This window comes from Martes martes (genome assembly GCF_963455335.1).
Source record: "Martes martes genome assembly, chromosome: 14".
NCBI lineage: Eukaryota > Metazoa > Chordata > Mammalia > Carnivora > Mustelidae > Martes > Martes martes.
In genome coordinates, this window is record NC_137902.1 from 25848329 (window position 1) to 25865690 (window position 17362).

The window sequence follows — 17362 nt, forward strand, 5'->3', positions numbered from 1 at the left end:
CACATCTCTCCCACATTCCCCATCTTCCTGCTCCAAACAGGAGTAAGCCGGCTCAGTCATCTCACCAACACAGAAAGGACCCCCAGTAACCTGAGCCCCACGAGTACTTTGCACATGGCCACTAAACAGTCACTAGCCAAGTTTTTGGGTTTTGTTTCTTTTAACCTTGATCTAGGGGACTTTGCCTTTAATAAGCCAACAGAATTTCAATATTTTAAAAAATGATATTCACCACTTCTTTCTAAAGCCTGACGTCAGTTATTTTTGACTCCAGTGTACATGGAACTGCTTATCTACAAGTCAGGCCTCAGGGTTATTTTTAAATTTTCAAACCTCTCTGTAGACTAAGAAAGCAAACTCAGAACATGTGATTTTGCTACCTCTCTGGTGCAGTACCTTTGTCACCAGAAAAAAAGTATTAATAGTGAGCAGTATTTTACGTCCACTGCCTCCAGCTGCTCCTTGACCCTGGAAGCCCCGTGGCATGACGGGATAGGCTGTGATGCTCAGCAGGGGTCTGAGCACCTCATCATCTTAGAGCAATTACCCATGTGACCATGTGGTCCTCGTGGCATTAAAAACCAGGCCTACCCAGCCATGGCTACTGCTTCTTCCTTCCAACCATCCACAGTGATGGATGCATGGTAGAAAGACCAAGTTCAAAGGAGGAGCAGTGCAGCCAGAAGCCACTCTTCCCATAGAAAGGGGCATTGCAGGGCACCTGGGTGGCTCAGACGGTTAAACGTCTGCCTTCGGCTCAGGTCAGGATCCCAGGATGGAGCCCTGCATTGGGCTCCTTGCTCAGTGGGGAGCCTGCTTCTCCCTCTCTCTTTGCTGCCCCGCAACCACCACTACCCGCCCCCGCTTGTGCGCGCGCATGCTCTTTCTCACAAATACAATTAAAAAAAGAAAGGGGCATCACACCTTCAGTCTTGGACAGGACTCCTACATTTCTAGCCAGATGGTTAGGGGCAGCCTTGTATTTTTCCCAGTGTTTATCATAGGGAATAATATCAGAACATAGTAAAATGTAAGATTTTTTTTCTTTTGCCATGATGCTAAACAAAGCTCAGTATTTGAGGTTCAAGGACTCTCTTTAGTCTCTATTATTGAATTGAAGCTAATCAATTCAAATTGGGTTTCAACAAGGTTGGTCAGGAGGGGGTGCGGGGGAGAACTGCCCCTGCCCTAAGAAGGTCATCCCAGGACAAAGATCAAATGTGCAGAAATTTGGTCAAACGAATTTTTAACAATAAAGGTTCAACCTTTGAGTTCAAACCTGCGAGTTCATTTCCTTCTCTGGAGGCAGAGAGAGCAGTAACCTACTTCATGTAGACAGTCACCTTTCCTCAGTCATCTGTTTTCAAAAAAACAAGGCCTTGCCAAATTCAGGCAAGAGCCATGGGGTGCACCGGTGAACTTGCGGAGTGGAGGGTCCCTCGTCCGTTTCTCCGAGGGGCGCGGCCCCTGCAGGCGGTGGTCTGGCAGACAGTCATCTGCGGGGATCTCGCAGCAAGGGACACAGCAGGCTTCCACCTGCGGTCCGGGAATCTTGAGAGCTAAGTGACCAAAACAGCCTCTGAGACCTTCCGAGCGGCGGCACAGCCGTGCAGGGTGCCTGACTGGGGGTTCTGGCCGTGTCAGCAAGAAGCCATGAGGACAGAGCAGGATTGCTCCCTTTCCCAGCCGCAGGGCAATGCCCGCCTTGTCTCGGGCCGCGCGTTCGCCGGGCCGGGGCGCTGGCGGAAGAGCGCGGATGCGGGAGCTGTGGCCGCGTTCACGGCCTGCCTCTGCCTCCCACGATTCTGTGTCCCCACTTCCTCCTCCGGACTGTGGACGTTATAACAGTGCCTACTCCACAGCGTTGTTACGAGAATTCATTTCAAAGATACAAGTTCAGTGTCTGCTCTAGGCCTGGCACCCGGATACCACGCTAGGTTCTGTAAACACAACCTCAGGCCAGTCCGACCCGGCCCCCGTCGTAGGGCTCCCTGACGCCACCACTGTCCTTCCTTCCCAGGGGGCAACGTGGCCCAGCTCGTCCCCGCTTTGACTGAAGAGGCCTCATCCCCGGTAACTACGGCCTCCCCGACACCTCTTACCTCCAGTTCCGGTTCTCAGGGTAACGACAGGAAAGGGACCACTCCCCAACCTCCAGACACTTCAGACCAGGGCAGCCTCCGAGAGCCAGCGCAGCCACAGGCCTGGGGCCCTGTTAATCTCCCCGGGCCTCCCACACCCCTTCAGGTTACAGGCGGCAGCTGTGGAGACCCAGGGCCGGGCAGGTCAGCTGGTGGGGACTGACCTCTGAGCGCCCTCTGTTGGCCAGACTGTGGCGGGAAGGGCTTTGCCACCCCTGGCCCTTGCTCACATCTGGAAGACACTGCCTCGCAGCAGGGCTCAGTGGTTTAAATCCCCTCCACCCCCATCACAGATACCTAGGAAGAAGCTGCCCCTCACCCTCCACATTCTGCTTTTGGTTCCTGCAGCTGAGTAAATATTTTTCCTATCTCTTTGGCTGCATTCATGTTCAGTCACATATAATAAAAGACCCCCCCCCCCCATAATCAGCCACAAACCAAGAGGAAAAATTGCCATTCGTGTAGTGTGGGAACACAGTTCTCGATTTCTCTGAGCGGACGATTTGATAAAATCTGCAAGTCTCTTTAGAGGAGAAAATACCGAGGTGCACCCCTTGGATAGTGTTTGTCCAGGTTCCTGAAGGTGGAAAGGGCTGCACAAGTGCTGAGCTGTTCAGCTTCGAAGGCAAAGGGAAGATGGTTATCTCCTTCATCCCTCTTTTATTTGTAAAATCTTTTTTGTCTCCTGGCAGGTGATCTTTTTTTTTTTCCTGGAAACCAATTAGCTACTAAAATTAAACATGCTTCCCTTTAAATTAATCCTTTTCATAAAATGGTCTTAAAATTGGCCTCCGCTTTTCACAGTAAGTAGCTGACCCAGTTGTAACTGGAGACACATTGGGAGTCCACCTTTCTCCCACCTCGGCATCCTCCTACCCTTGCCCCCACTGTTGCCAGGTGCTGTCCACCTTTGGGCTTTGGGCGGTGACCAGCCACATCTTGGCAAACGTCGTAAGGTCTGCCCTGGGACAGCCAACGGATTATCTGGTTCTCCTGCCCAAGTGCTCTGATGGCAACTGACAGAGTTTTAATCACTGTAAATTCAGGTTATGGTCAGATTAGCCAGGAGATAGGATGCCTGCTGGTTGTTTTGCAGTGATGTATTGTTTACGGGATTAATGCTCCGAATGGCCAAGGGTGTCAGCTGATATTTATTACTTTAAGCTGTCTCAGCTGTTCAGGTTCAACTCCGAGCTCCATGGTCACAGGAAATGCGGGCTCTGCATGTCTTGTATGCCCTGAGATGGGCAAACGCAGCCGGGACCTCAGCAAGTAGGTGTCACAGATGCAGAGGAAAGGGATTCGCTGCAGGAGCCTCCTTTGATTTTGTTCTGGGCTTCCAAGGGAACTCCGAACACCCCTGAAGGTCTGAAGGTCGGAGAGGCTCTGGGGAAAGGGAGAGCATTCAGGGATGGCTCCAGAGGAGGTTGAAAAGGAGGTCATCGCTGGCAGGCCTGGCATCCATGAGAAAGCATGCTGCCTGCCAGGTGGCTGTAGGCATTGTGTGATTTTTTACCCCCGTCCCTCTCCAGCCTTCTAAGAGAGGACACTTTCAAGGTCACTGTGCCTTTAAGGGAACCTTCTTCCCAGTCCCTCAGCTTGGTAGTGCTTAAAGCTGCAAGAATCAGGCCAGCCCTTTGAAACCTGTGTGTAGTGCTGCACGAAGAGAAATAAGGCACATTGCCCCAGTGTGTGTCTAGTAGCACACACTGCAGTTGGTTTGTTTTTCCGAAAAAATTTAATTTAACCCAAGTGTACACTGTCACACTGTAAACACACTGGGGCACCAGAAGGGTGGCTTATTGAATTTAATGCCCTGGCAAAGGTCAGCTTTTAAAAAAAGCCAAAAATGGCTGGAATCTCTGATAGCTCTTCAATCAGGCCTTGGATCCAGGCAGATGTGTTTATTTTTTCAGAGGGAGTTCCTGAGGACCCATCTCAAGTTCACACACTGGGCACTCCCCCTCCCATCTTCTTCCTGTGCTCTCAGAGGCCCCCCTTCTCCTCCCCAGGAGGCCACTGTCCCTGGTCACCCAGGTGGGCCCCTGGGCCAAGCAAACTCCCTGGAGCTCGAGGTTGGGGTGAGAGGACCCAGGGCCCCCCAACTCCCCGCCCCAGCTTGAGCGTGTGGTGCCTTTCTTACAACTAACACTGCCTTTCTCTGCTCATTTCCCTCTAAGGACGGCATGAACTGGGTCTGCAAAAATGTCAACGCAAAGAAGAAATAAAATCTAGCTGAACGGAGAGACGCAGGAGCTGCGGGAGCTGAATTCTGTCCTGAAAAACACTAATTTGCTGCTTTCTGACCAAATGTTTTTCCATCTGTGTACAGCTACAGCTGTTTGAAGAGAGGGAACAACACAGTTTAAAAAGAATCCCCATTCCAGCAGTAGATTTAACTGATCTCTGAGGTTCAGTATCATTTTTCAAATAAAGGAATTATATTATTTCCTCTGCATAATTGAAATAGTATTAAATGTCTCAAAGCACATGATTAGAAAATGAGATCTTTTAAATGAGCAAGAGATTACATTGCAGTTTAGACAATTCCAGTGGGCTTTTTTCTTTCAGAAAAAAAAAAAGAAAGAAAAGAAAGGAAAAGAGGAAGAAGCAGCTTATGGTGCATTCATTTATTTCCTGACCTGTCCCTTACATCCCTTCCTACACACACCCCCGTCCCCTCCCCCGCCGCCATGGTTCTGAAACCACAGACCGTGTTTGCTGGGTGTTTTTACTGGTGCTGGGCAGTGATTTTTACCATCACCAACCAAGCTAGGCTGGGAAGCGGCTGGTTGGGGGAGGGGAGGGATAGCAGATGATTAAACCATCTTGTCATGCAGGTAGGAGACTGTATATGTAATCCTCAGCCTTGGTGGGGGGGAACCTTTCTTATAAACAAGTCACCACAAAAACATACCTCATTCCCACCCCCCTACCCCCCTGGCCAGCCACACAGGGAAGCAAATTCTTATGACTTTTGACAGTAATGACATCTGGAATGTAAGGAGAGGTGGGAGGTTTAATTCCAGAAAAATTACAAGGTCCTTAAAAAGCCCTCACATCGAGGGCTCAGGCTAGCGTAAACAGGCTTTCTCCAGTTCAGTGAAGCAGTGAGCCTCCGACTCTGAGATTAGCTGGCTTCTCCATGGCTGTCCTATAGAAGGGATTTCTAAAGCTCAAAGAATTCTGTTTAAATGATCACAATAGGCCGCTGCTATCAGATTTTAAAAATAAATGCGGCTTTACCATGAACCTGCTCCACTGAGAAAAGGCTGGCAGATCGATTTTTAGAAGAGATCAATTTTTACAGTGCTGGCAACTTGGTGGTGTGGGATGCTCGAGGGTGGAGAGGGCTCGCTGCTGGGAAGAACGCAGCAGAACTGTGTGGGATCGCTGGGGCCATGCCCAAGGGAGCATCTCCCCGGCCGCTGGTGTCCTCTGCCTCTGAGGGCGGAGTGGAGCAGAAGGGCAAAATGAGCTTGTCTCCCCGAGCCGGAAGGACTCCCGGGCTTCAGCTTCAGGCGCAGGAAAGCAGGCCAGAGCCGCGCTGGGCTCCTGAATTGAACTCTGTTCTGGTGCCTGAGCTCAGGGGTTTTCCAAGTGTGAATAAGAGACTGTTCAGGGCTAGTGGGTCTCAGGAGGCCAGCTGCCTTCTCATCCTGGGAGGTGGCCCTTCCCCAACCCACCAAGGCATTGGAGCAGACCCAGGGGGCCACTCCAGCCCCTGACCCTCCGTCCCCACCCTGTTTTTGGAGGCGGGGGCCCGGAGGGGGGCACGGAGACGTTGTGCAGGGGAGGCTGCCGCATGGCCAGCTTCAAAGACGGTCTGGGGTGAAAGCCGTTCCCAACACCAGACACGAAAAGGTGCCCTGGGGTTGCCATGGACAGACCAGTAAGGACTTGCAAAACAAAAGAGGGTGAGGTGTTTTTTTTTTTTTTTTTAAACCACTGAGCTAGTTGCTCCCTGCTGTCTCCTCCTCTGGCCTCCCTGGCTCACCCAGGTGCCTCTCAGGCTTTGAACAGAGGCGAACAGAACCACAAGGAGCCAAAATCCCTCTTCTGTCGGGCTGGCAATGCAGCTCCAGCGCTTGAAGATGGTTTTCCCCTCCAACCAGCGCACCGGGGTTGTTACCTGAGGGGCAAAATGCCTGCTTTGAGCTCGGCAACTGGGAACACGGTGACAGGGAACTTTGACTCTGGCAGTGGACGGTCCGTGAAACATGCTTGTTCTTCCACCACCGGCTCGTGGAACTGTTTGAAAGAGCCGACCCCAGGCCCCCGCCAGCCCGCAGAAGCCACTTGCCCTCCTCTGATAACAGACTCTGTGAAGGCTCAGATTGGCTTTGCAGCTAAAGACAGAGCCATTGCGGATGTCACAGGCTTTCATCTTCCCTCCGAGCCCCACTGAACCCTCCAGGGGCTCGTGGGGGTAGATGAGCGAAGCCCGAAAAATGCAGAGTTTGAAAGCTCCCGTTTGTGGAAAACAAAACGCTTCTGAAGTCCTCTCGGCCCTCCCAGCCCCGCCCCACCGCTGCGGCCCGGACCAGAGGATGGAACTGGAAGCCAGAGACTGGCACCCCCGGTCTGGCGTCCTCCCACCCCCAGCGGGGGCCCCGCCAGCGTCGCCGGGGCCCCGCGACGGCGGGACAGGCCCCCCTCGCGGCTCCCCGCGCCCAGCGCCGCACACCCTTTCCCCTTCACTCTCCCTTGGTTACTATGGAAACAAGGGTGTCATTGATGTGGGCTGAGCCCGGGAACATGTCGGCGCACAGCTGAAAGTCAGCGATTGTGCCGGCGGGTAGAAATGTGCCGGGGTGGAAGGAGTGCGCGGCTCCCGAAACTGCGGGAAGGACGCGGTCCTGCCCCCGCCCTCCCTCCAACTCCACTTCTCTCTCTCCGGGCTTCTGACAAATGTCTTCATTCCCCTCTGGGCGAAAGCGGCGGCTATTTTTGTGCCGCTCTGGGCCCCACCCTCCCTGTCCGCCGCTCCTGATCCGGCCTGGCCTGGAGGGTGACACCATGTCACCCTCGCCAGGACGCGTCCCTTGATTCCCGTCAGAGTTTGCTTTGATTTCTCTTTCCTTCTCAGGGGCCAGTTCTTACTTCCTTTTATTTTTAGCTCTGCGCTCCATGTGGTTTCAGGGTTCAGTCTGATCCATCGAAAGGTTCTTTTTTTATAGTCCCTTTTGAAAACGATAATCAAAGGAAGGGACGTGGTATTTGGTCATGTGGAAAATTCAATGTATAATTTAGACGTCTGTCAAAAATCTGACAAATAAAATGTAGCTGAGGCAAAGGCAGCCTGGAATGTGCTGTGTTCTTTGCCAGAGCTCAGAAAGGGCCTCGACTGTTTGTCCTTTCAGAGGTTAGCGTTCCCCAAGGTGCTTCTTTCAGGAGGACAGGACGCAAACACGGCCAAGAAGGATAAGGACAAGGCTTTAGGAAGCCCCTCCTACGCGGCGGGTGTTTTACGTCCAGTCTGCTTGGTACCGGGCAGCATGAGGCCCACTTCGCAGTCAAGAACACTGAGGCACTGGCCTGGGTTAAGGAGTTTGCCCAGCCTCACAGAACCTTCCGTGCGGGAGGGAGCTGGAGCCTTGGGTCTGAATGCTGCAGCAAGCTGTGTTGCCTCTGCGGGGCAAAGACAGTCATGGCCCATTTCCCAGCAATCTTCGCCTACATGGCCCCCCTCGCCTTCCGAGTCCACACCAGCAGTGCTCCCCCGGGGGTTCCTTGTGCCGGGTGTTGGGTGTTCCCTGTCCTCATTGCACTGCAACCACAGATTTTGTACCATCTTTTGCACGGACCGGAAAAAGGGACAAGACACCAGGAAGGGCCTGGCGAGGATACTTGTAATTACCTACAGCTTAATACTGCATCTTCTTTTTAGGGAGGTCTCAGAGAGGGAAACAGAGTTGTCCAAAGTCACACAGTAGGTGACAGAGCAGGCTTCAAGTTCAGGGTTCTGCCTCTGGAGCAGAAAAGTACATATTCTCCTTGGGCAGCCTAATTCAAGCAGCCTAACTACACACCAGAATGGCTGGTACCAAGGGCCCACCTTTAAGGCAAGCTGTTGGCAGAAAAGAGGGGTGCAGGGCAGGAGGAGAGAGGGCTGGGGTTGCCAGATAAATAACAGGACATTCACTTAAACTTGAATTTCAGATAAACAGAGAACTGTTTTTAACACAAGTATATCCCATGCAATATTGAGGACAGACTGACTTCTAATTCTCAAAAAAAATTTTTATCTGAAATTCAAATTCAAAAACTAACCTTCTCAGTTTTTTTGTTGTGTTGTTTTGCTAAATCTCACACCTCCATCTGGAACACCCTGCTCAAGAAAGGGACAGTGAGGTACAATTAAAAAATCTGTTCTTTGGAGTTAGAGAGGCCCAAGGTTCTAATCCTTGCCCATCATAAATCAGCTCTGTGATCTTGGGCAAGTTACTCTCTTGGAGTCCTGCTTCTTCATCTATGAAATGGGACTAAAATGGTAGGGAGATTTAAAAGAGATATAATGTAAATAAAGTACTTAGACCTAGGGCAACAGCTAGCACAAAGGAGGGACACTCAGGGTGCCTGGGTGACTCAGTCAGCTAAGCGTCTGCCTTCGGCTCAGGTCATGGTCCCAGAGTCCTGGCGTCGAGCCCCCAGCGGGCTCCCTGCTCAGAGGAAAGTATGCTTCTCCCTCTCCCTCTCCCTCTGCCTGCCACTCCCCCTGCTTGTGTTTTCTCTCCCTGTCAAATAAATAAATAAAAATCTTGAAAAAAAAAAAAATAGGGGCACTCTGTGCCACAGTTTCTTATCTGTAAAATGAGGTAATATCATCCAGTTCTCCAGAGGGCTGAGGAAGCTGTGCGTGTCCCGTGTACAGGAGGGGCTAAATCATTGGCAGCTATTAGAACAACTGGCAGAAATTCTGGAGTCCAGACCTTCCCAGGCCCCTTAGACCTTTGCCTTCCCTCCTCCCCTCCCGTGTAGCTCTGGAACTTTCAAGGCAACAAGCAAGAGGCCAACAGTCTCCCGAAGGTGCTGCCAGCGCCCTCCGCTCTTGGGACTCCTAGGGCCACCCCGACCACACCTCTTGCAATTAGATTTGTGAGTGGGAACAGGCTCTTGTCGGAGGCTCCTGATTGGCTCCAGGCAAAAACACAGTTTAGCACTCAGTCAAGCTGCATTTTAGGGCCTCTGTCTCTCTCCCCCCTCTCCCCTCTTAATTGCAATCTGTTCAGTAATTTCCTTTTCCAACACTGCAGAACACAGGGAAGCTGCAGCACCAGGAGTTGGGCAGGGAGGCGGGGGAAGAGAGCTCCTGCTCCCTGTAGTGAATCTGCTGGTCCAGCACTGTGACTGTGTGTATGTGTGTGCACGCCCAGAACCAGGCACACACGCGCACACGTGGAGAGGCCCCTACCATCAGACCAGGGCAAGTGGCTAGGGGCCTCCCACTGGCACTGAGTACTTCACAGTTACCATCCTATTTAATCCTCATAATAACATTATTAACTGTAGGTATGACCACAGTTTGGGGACAGGGCTCACTTGGAGTCACTTGCTCAAGATCACGCCAGAAGAGCAGAGCAAAAGCAGATTTGCACCCAGGCCTGTGTCGCTGCCGGCCCTTAGCGGGTACCATGACACAGGTATTCCTCGCTTTCCGAAAGTTCTGGTTTCGCCACTTCACTGTTGCGAAAGATCTACATCAGTACCTGTTTTCACTAACCGAAAGAAATCTTAAGAGGATTTTCACTTTTGCAAAAAAAAAAAAAGAAAGAAAGAAAGAAAAGAAAGCCCTTACCAAACGAACGTAGATCTTGCATAAAAGCAAAAGGACATAATGTGAACTTTGGAAAGCGGGGTCTACACCGCTTTACCCGGGTTTGGCTTGTGAAAGATTTCATAGGAAAGCTCTACTTTCAGAGAGCAGGGGAAGAGGGGCCTGTACCTTTTCACCTTTTGGCTTCCAAGCTCAGAAAAGGAGCTGAGGAAGCCTCCTGCACAAAGGAACACGGGGAGGTTTCTTTCCCCAGAGTGAACAGCAGTGTCCCAGGGACAAAAAGCCTTTGCTAAAGAAATAAAATATTAATGACAGAATTGCAGAGATCAAGCTAAGTCAAGGAGGGGCAGAGTTTATGGGAGAACCTGCTCGAATACCTAAAGCTGAAAACTACGAGGGCTGGGAAGCAGTTTCGCTAAGCAAACTCCCAGCCGGGTTAGTCAGCCGCTAACTAGATCCTTCCAGCAGCCCTACAAGATAAGTACTCCCATCCCTATTTCCTAGTTGGGGAAACCAAGGCTCTCAATGGTGAGTCACTTGCCCAGGATCACACAGTGAGCAGGGGCTTGTCTGGGATTCCCTCAGACTGGAAAGCCCGTTTTTTCTTCCGGATGCCCTCTTGACTAGACGCAGGGCTCTGAGTTGCTGGGAGCAGCAAGGGGTGAGGCCCTTGCTCACCCACCTCCCGGGAAACAGGGAGGTGGGTGAGAGGCCTACCTTCCTCTTTGTCACCCCCACCCCCTTGGAGTCCCAGAGGTGGCTGCTGCTCTGAAGGCGGCCGGCAGAGGGGGCAGGGGGGCCCGGCCCCACCCTGACAACAAAGGAAGAGGCTGGGGAGGCTGTTGCTCCCTGGGCCCTGGCCTGGGATCAGCAGGCTCCACTCTCACCCAGGCCCAGCAGCCCCCAGCCAGTGCCCTGGCCCCGAAACGGAAGAGAGGGAGTGACTTCTCCCTCCTCAGACCACCAGCGGGAAGAAGGAAGGGCAGGCTGCCAACAGAGGCACTGGGACCCTGCCTTCCCATGGCTTCTCTTTGCCTTCTTAGCAGAATGCATGTTCCTGAGACTAGACAGGCCTGTCACTGGGCCCCTGCTGACTCATATGGGAGAGGATGGCCCACATCAGGGTGCAAGGCTTGGCACTAGCTTCGAGTCCCTCGGCTGAGTGCCCTTGTGAGGCGGCTCAGCCAAGCTTGGTGGCGGGGCCTATCGCACCAGCCAGACCCCTGCCTGGGCCTGGCTTTCAACACTGGCCTCCTAATCCAGTCCTGGGTCCCAGTTGGTCGACCTGCAGCCCAGCAGCCTCCGTTCCTCAGCCTTCCTCACTTCCGGGAGGAGAAATTATTCAAAATTCTGGTGGCACGCCCCCCAAACCCATGCCCCCTTGGATTCTGTCTGGGGGCACCCAGCACGCCTGATCTGGGGCTTTCAGTATGACTGGGGCTCCTCTGGGGGGTCCAGATGACGGGGTCAAAGCACTTTTCCTGCCTGGATGCCACACATGGCTTGGGGAGAGAAAGGGATAAGGAGCTTTGGTTTGTAAGCAACAGCCCATCCTGTGGCAGGGGTGGTCGGGGGCAGGGCACAACCCAGCCTAACTCTCCCTTCAATTCACCCAGCTCCTGGGGCTTCACCTTGACTGCCAGGACCCCTTTCCCTCCCTGAGACCTCCAGATCTACCAGAGCAGCGAGCTGGGAGGAAGAGAGAGGGAGGAAGGGGAATTCAGGGGCTGGGACGCTGCTCCAGGCAAGGGGAGGCTTCTGCCCAGCTGCAGGGAGCCCCCCTACCCCCAGTGAGTGAATGGGCACATCACCCCCTCCTGCCCGCCTGCCACCACTCCTGGAACAGTTGGGCCTAATGAACGCAAAGCAGGCAGGGCAGCTGTGAGCATTATCCATATGCATGGGTGGGGGGGATATTCAGCCTCCCGTCCCACCCCACTCTGCAGCTGCTGCCGCCCCCCCATGCCAGGAGGGCGAGTGGGCACGAGCGCCCGGGCTGCTCCCGGGCCCTGGGCCTCCTCTCCTTCCAGCCCTCCCTCCCCAGCCCACGCCCACAGCCTTCACTTGACCCATTTTGGAGGCAGAAGTTTGTGTGTGTGTGTGAGAGAGCGAGAGCGCGCACATCATCTCCCCAGTTGGTGCTTTTGATTTCCTCTGAAGTATCCTGATTGCGGACGTACAATGGCATCTTGCTGCCAGTGCTCCCTCAGCAGCTTCTGGCTCAGCGCCGCCTCCTCCCCGGGGCCCGGGGTTTTCTGCTGACTCCAGGGCCCACGGGGCGGCGGGCAGGGGAGGAGAAGGCCTCATCCGGGCTTCCATTCCTTGGCAGAGTGGTGGGACCTGGAGGCCCTTCCTGTCCTTGGGCGGGGGCCAACCGGCACCCTGCAGCCCTGCCTACTCTTGCCCTCGGACCCCCCTCTGCCTCCTGGGTGGCCATCTTGTCCCCCGCTGCTCACCCCCTTGGTGCTCAGAGCCATTGTTCTAAAACGCAGTTCCCCTGTTCGGATGTCTTCAGGGGCCATGGGGCTATGGGACGCAAGGCCAAACTGTTTATTCTGTCATTCAAGAGCCCTCTGATCTGACCCCAAACATTTTCTATGGATCTGTCAATCACGGACTCTATCACAGACCCTGAGCTTCACAGGAGCTGTCCTCGCTGTCCTGCAACCTAACCCCCCCCCCCCACTCCAGAATTTTATTTCCCCACCTGTGCTCATAGTCCCCTTCTCTCTGGAGTGGCTCTCCCTCTTCTGGGCTTTTCTTACTCCTCTTTTAGGACATGATTCAAGTCCCATACGCCCAGGAAGATGGCCGGGTACCCTCCAGCCCACAGAGCTCCCCTGTGACATTTCTAGAGCCCTGAAAGCCTCGGCATCCGTCCATCCATCCATCCAACCATTCATTCATTGGTTCACTCATTCAGCGAATTATCTCTTGAGCAGAGGCAAAGCACTTATAATGCTTTTGCACTGCCCCCTTCCCTCCTGCCTTTTCGACTTAATTACTCACTGCTCTGCCCCTCACTCTTTCCAGCCACACACACACCCCTTGCTGTTCATCTGCCTCTGTTTTTGCACTTGTTTCCCCCGCCTGGAACACTGCTGTTTATGATACCCTGAGACCTTGCCTCCTCACATTCTGAAATATTTTCTTTTTAAGATTTTATTTATTTGAGAGAGCACAGACGGAGAGCCCAACATGGGGCTCAATCCCAGGACCCTGGGATCATGACCTGAGCTGAAGGCAGATGCTTAACTGACTGGGCCACCCAGGCACCCACATTCTGAAATTTCTGCTTAATATCACCTTCTCAGTAAAGCCATCCCCAACTATCTCCCCATATAAAACTCCCATGTCCCTTTACCCTTCTGGCATGTCCTACCCCCATCACCCTGCTTTACTTGCCTTCACAGTTCTTATCACCAACACACATTTAGTGATTTATTGTCATCTGTCCCTTACCCCACCCAGTTACCCGCTCCAAGCAGGTGGAGAGTTTATCTGTTTTGTTAACTGATGTGTCCCCAACATGGAAACGGTGCCGAGAATTAGAGGAACCTCAATAATTCTTTGTTGAATAAATAAATGAGCAAATGAACGAAACAGGTGATGTCCTAGGCTCTGGAAAATCAAAGATGACTAGTATTTCATGTCCTCCAGGGACTCACAGGCTAGTTGGACAGGTAAGCTCTGCCGCATGTAACCTGACATGTAAACTACAAAGTCGGAATACAGTGTGAGAGTCCTAAGTGCACGGATGGGAGAGCAGTTGGTGCACAGAAACAGAAGCATCCTGAGAGCCATCAACGCCCCAAAGTGGATGGTGCCAGCAACAAACCTAGCATTTTGCATGCACCATTTCATTTCTCCTCGCACCCTCCTGGAGAGGGTGGGGAGGGGCACACGGCAGAGGCAAAACTCTGAGTTGAGGTGTACAATCCAGGCAGAGGGCTCAGGCTCAGCAGAACCACCAGGGCGTGGAAACACCCGGGCTGCTGGAGGACTGATTCTGAGCCTGTGACCTGATAGGTGGAGCTTGGGTTGTTGCAGCTGCTGGAGATGGCATTTGGTGTGGCTGTAGAGTTCCTTTCTGTTAGGCCCTGAGTTGTCCTTTTGCATCCAAACCCCCTCCCTGCTCAGTGACCTGCCCCAGACACAGATGTGGAGACTGTCTAGTGACAACATCCAGTTCACAACCAGGCAGCCTGACATCCGTATGTCACATGACTCACTGTCTTTCCGCGCAACCCCCTACCCCTCAGCCCCCCGTGGACCAGAAGTCCGCACCATCCTTAATACTCAGGTCTTGGACAACTGCTCCTGCATTTCACTCTTTACCTGCAATTTTGAGATGTTGCCTGTGCCACCACTAATACCCCGTTCTACAAGCTGTTGAAAACTCTGCCACACACCACCCCTTCTTGCCTCCGTGTAAATAATGAAAAATAATCTGTGGCACTGAGCAGATGGGTTCTTTCTCAAGAAAGACCCAATTATTGAAGATCTAGTGCAAGGGGAAGTCATAAATATCCCAGTTTGCTGCAGTTGAGAGGAATTAACCACACAGCAATTAAAGGAAACTGGTTGCCTATGGAGGAAGTATGCAGACTTCCAGTGCGGAGATCAGGAGTAAGCCTCTTGCCAAGGCCCTGCATCATAAATGCCAGGGACAGGGGATTTTAGGGAAGAAACCTGGCCTCCTGAAGGCTTCCTCACTCAGTGGGTGTGATTCCCATATACGTATCATAGAGAATATGGTAGAGATCACAGCTCTATCCACCGGATTTCTATTTGTTGTCTGTATGAGCTTTCCCAGCGGAAGCAGTGTCTTGAGGAATTCAAGCAGAGGGTGACTACATCTTGCTCTGGAATGGAAGAGAGTCTTTGGAAAGGGTAGGGTGTTGGAGGAAGAGAGAAGCTGCAGGAGGAAGGTGGTATTTTTGAGGCCAGCCCACCTCCTCTTCCAGATCTATAACCTCTCACCTGATGGGCCCCTAGCCCTGCTGTCTCTGCCCCACTATCTGGTCTGTGTCATTTCCTTTCAGCCTCCATGGATATTTCGGGAATCTTAGCCCTGAATTCCAGGGCCTTGCCCAGCATATAGGGAAGGGGAAATCCGAGAGTGTCCTCAATTTCCTTCCTTGCCCCTTAACTCAAAGAAACAGGACTCAGAGGGTTCTAGAACCAGTACAAGGAACCCAGGTTCTAGAGACCACTGTTTCTAAGGCACCTCCAAGGGAGAGTTTTTCAAAATCATACAGGGAGACCCCTCACTGTAAAAGAGGGGCTAAAATGTGGTGGGGTCTGTTCAGGGACACCTGGGAATCAGTTTTCTATCTCCCTTTACCCCACAACCCCACTAGGTCAACATCCCTGTCCACACGCCCTTTCTTTGTAGGCCTAGATCGCCAGGTTGGGGAAGGACATAACCTAGACCCTCCATCCACTCACCCTGAATTTACAGGGCGGCAGAGGTAGGGTAGGGAATCCCCCAGGGGGCCAGGTTCGATCTTGAAAGTGTGTCTTGGTTCTCCCCCACCCTCGGATGGGAGAAACTGAAGGTGTCTGAGGAAGTGGCCTGGTGACAACGACAGGGCCTTGAGTGGGTAGGTGTGAACAGGAATGGAGGAACCCAGAAGTGAGGTTAGAAGGTGGGGTCTCGCCTTGGGAGAGGGGCCGGGGCGCTGACTCAGCGGCTGCCCCACCGGGGTGCAGCTCCGACTGCCCCACAGCCAGCCCCGGCCCGCAGGGCGCCCTTTGAAGCCGGGAGGGGGCTTTGATCTGGGGTCTACTCCTCTCAGCTGGCCCGGCCAGATGCGCTGGGGGAGGGACCGGCGAGCCGACCACCCCGGCCTCGCCTTCCCTGCACCCTCCCTGCCACCACCCCCCCCACACCCGGACAGTTTCCGGCTGTTGCGGGGGCAGTCGACCCTCCCCTCCCCCACGCCTTGCAGCTGTTCCCCAGCTGCGCGGCCCCACCCTAAAGACAGCTGGGTGAGAGGCTGGGGGCTGGGGGCGGGGAGCGGGGCACAGCTGCTGGGCCCGGGCTGGGACGCGGAGGGCAGCGACATGAAAGAGCTCGGGCGGCGCGGGTGGCGGGCGGAGGAAACCCCCCGGCGGTCGCCTCCCCGGGGGCTGCGCACATCTGGGCCACAGCAGCCGACCCCCATCGGTGGGGTGGGGGAGAGGCCCTCCTGACACCCAGCCCTTCCCGGAAAGGGGAGGAGTGACGGCCTCTCAGGGAAGGCGGGAGGGCAGCGCCTGGGGTGTGAGAGCCGCTATCTCAGCCGTTTGCGGGATGAGGCACAGGGTGTGGCTGTGGGTGCCCAGTGGTGTGGGAGTTTGCACACCAGGGCGGGGGAGGGGGGAGGGGAAGGCCCCCTTCACATCTTCTCTGGCAGGCCTTGTGTCTTGGGGCGACTCCAGCTCTTTCTCGGCCTCCTCTGCCCCTGACCCTTTGGGGAGGTGGGTGACAGCTGCTCCTACGAAGCCAGGGACAGCTGGGTGGCTGGGGACAGCTGGATGGGGTTAGCGTCTCCCTGCTTCCCTGGTTGCCCTGGCACCCCCAGGCTGTACTACTGGCAGCTGGCTGCTTTGCCTGCGTGTGTAACTGTCTGGGGTGGGCTTCCAAAACTGGGACCTGGTGGGGCTCAAACCCACCCTACCCCCACCAGAGTCTCCCTCCATATCTCAGTCTGACTGATGTGTCTGGAGAGAGGAGCCCCCCCCCCCCCCGCTAAAACAAAACTAGGCCAAGTGGGAAGAAATTGGGCAGCTTTCTGTCTTGGCTCCCAACCCTTGGCACAGAAGATGTCCTAGGGCCCCTGACAACAAGAGAAAGGGACAGTGAGACCAGAGCAGATGTGAGTGGAGTTAAATGTCTATCTGTCCACCAGCACCTGCCCCCAGGCATCCTTCCACCCTGGGCTGCAGGGGCGCCGTGCTCCAACCATCTGCCTCCTCGCTTTAGCACCAAACAGGTGCAGGGGAAGAGAAGGGGGCAGGCCAGCTGTTGTCATCCTGGCCTGGCTCTGGCTCCCTGCCAAAGTGGGGAAGGGGGAGCAGCAGAGCAAGGGCCCACCCACTCAACACTGAGTCGTTTTCTATTCCCACAGGATGAGAAGACACAGCTTCTACTTAGCACGACCAAGACTCTGTTTGTGTCTGGCCAGCCTACTGGCCACGGGAACATGGCCTCACCATACCCTCCACCCTGGATCCTTACTTTTATGAGAGGGGGACTGACTAGGGCTTCATGAGGCTCTGAGCCCTGGCACAGGACAGGTCTTACCCATGACTCCCTGCCTTTCTCTAGGCTTCCTGGGATAGGAGGCATTCAGGCCCTAACTCTACCCAGACAAGGGAAAAAGAGAACTAGATACCAGCAAAGGTTGCTCCTCCTACTAGTACGGAAGAAGGGCACAGGCTGCTTTCTGACATAAGA

General features: G+C 53.9%; 1 protein-coding gene across 1 annotated transcript in view; it reads left to right on the forward strand.

Moving 5' to 3' along the window:
* The window catches only part of ARL3 (ARF like GTPase 3), a 33928-nt gene extending 29174 nt beyond the window's left edge, over positions 1-4754 (forward strand). The window contains exon 6 of the mRNA XM_080822578.1: positions 4322-4754. Coding sequence (XP_080678704.1) covers positions 4322-4369 — 48 coding nt within the window. The 3' untranslated portion in view covers positions 4370-4754. The remainder of the gene's footprint in view (positions 1-4321) is intronic.
* Positions 4755-17362: the final 12608 nt, after the last annotated feature.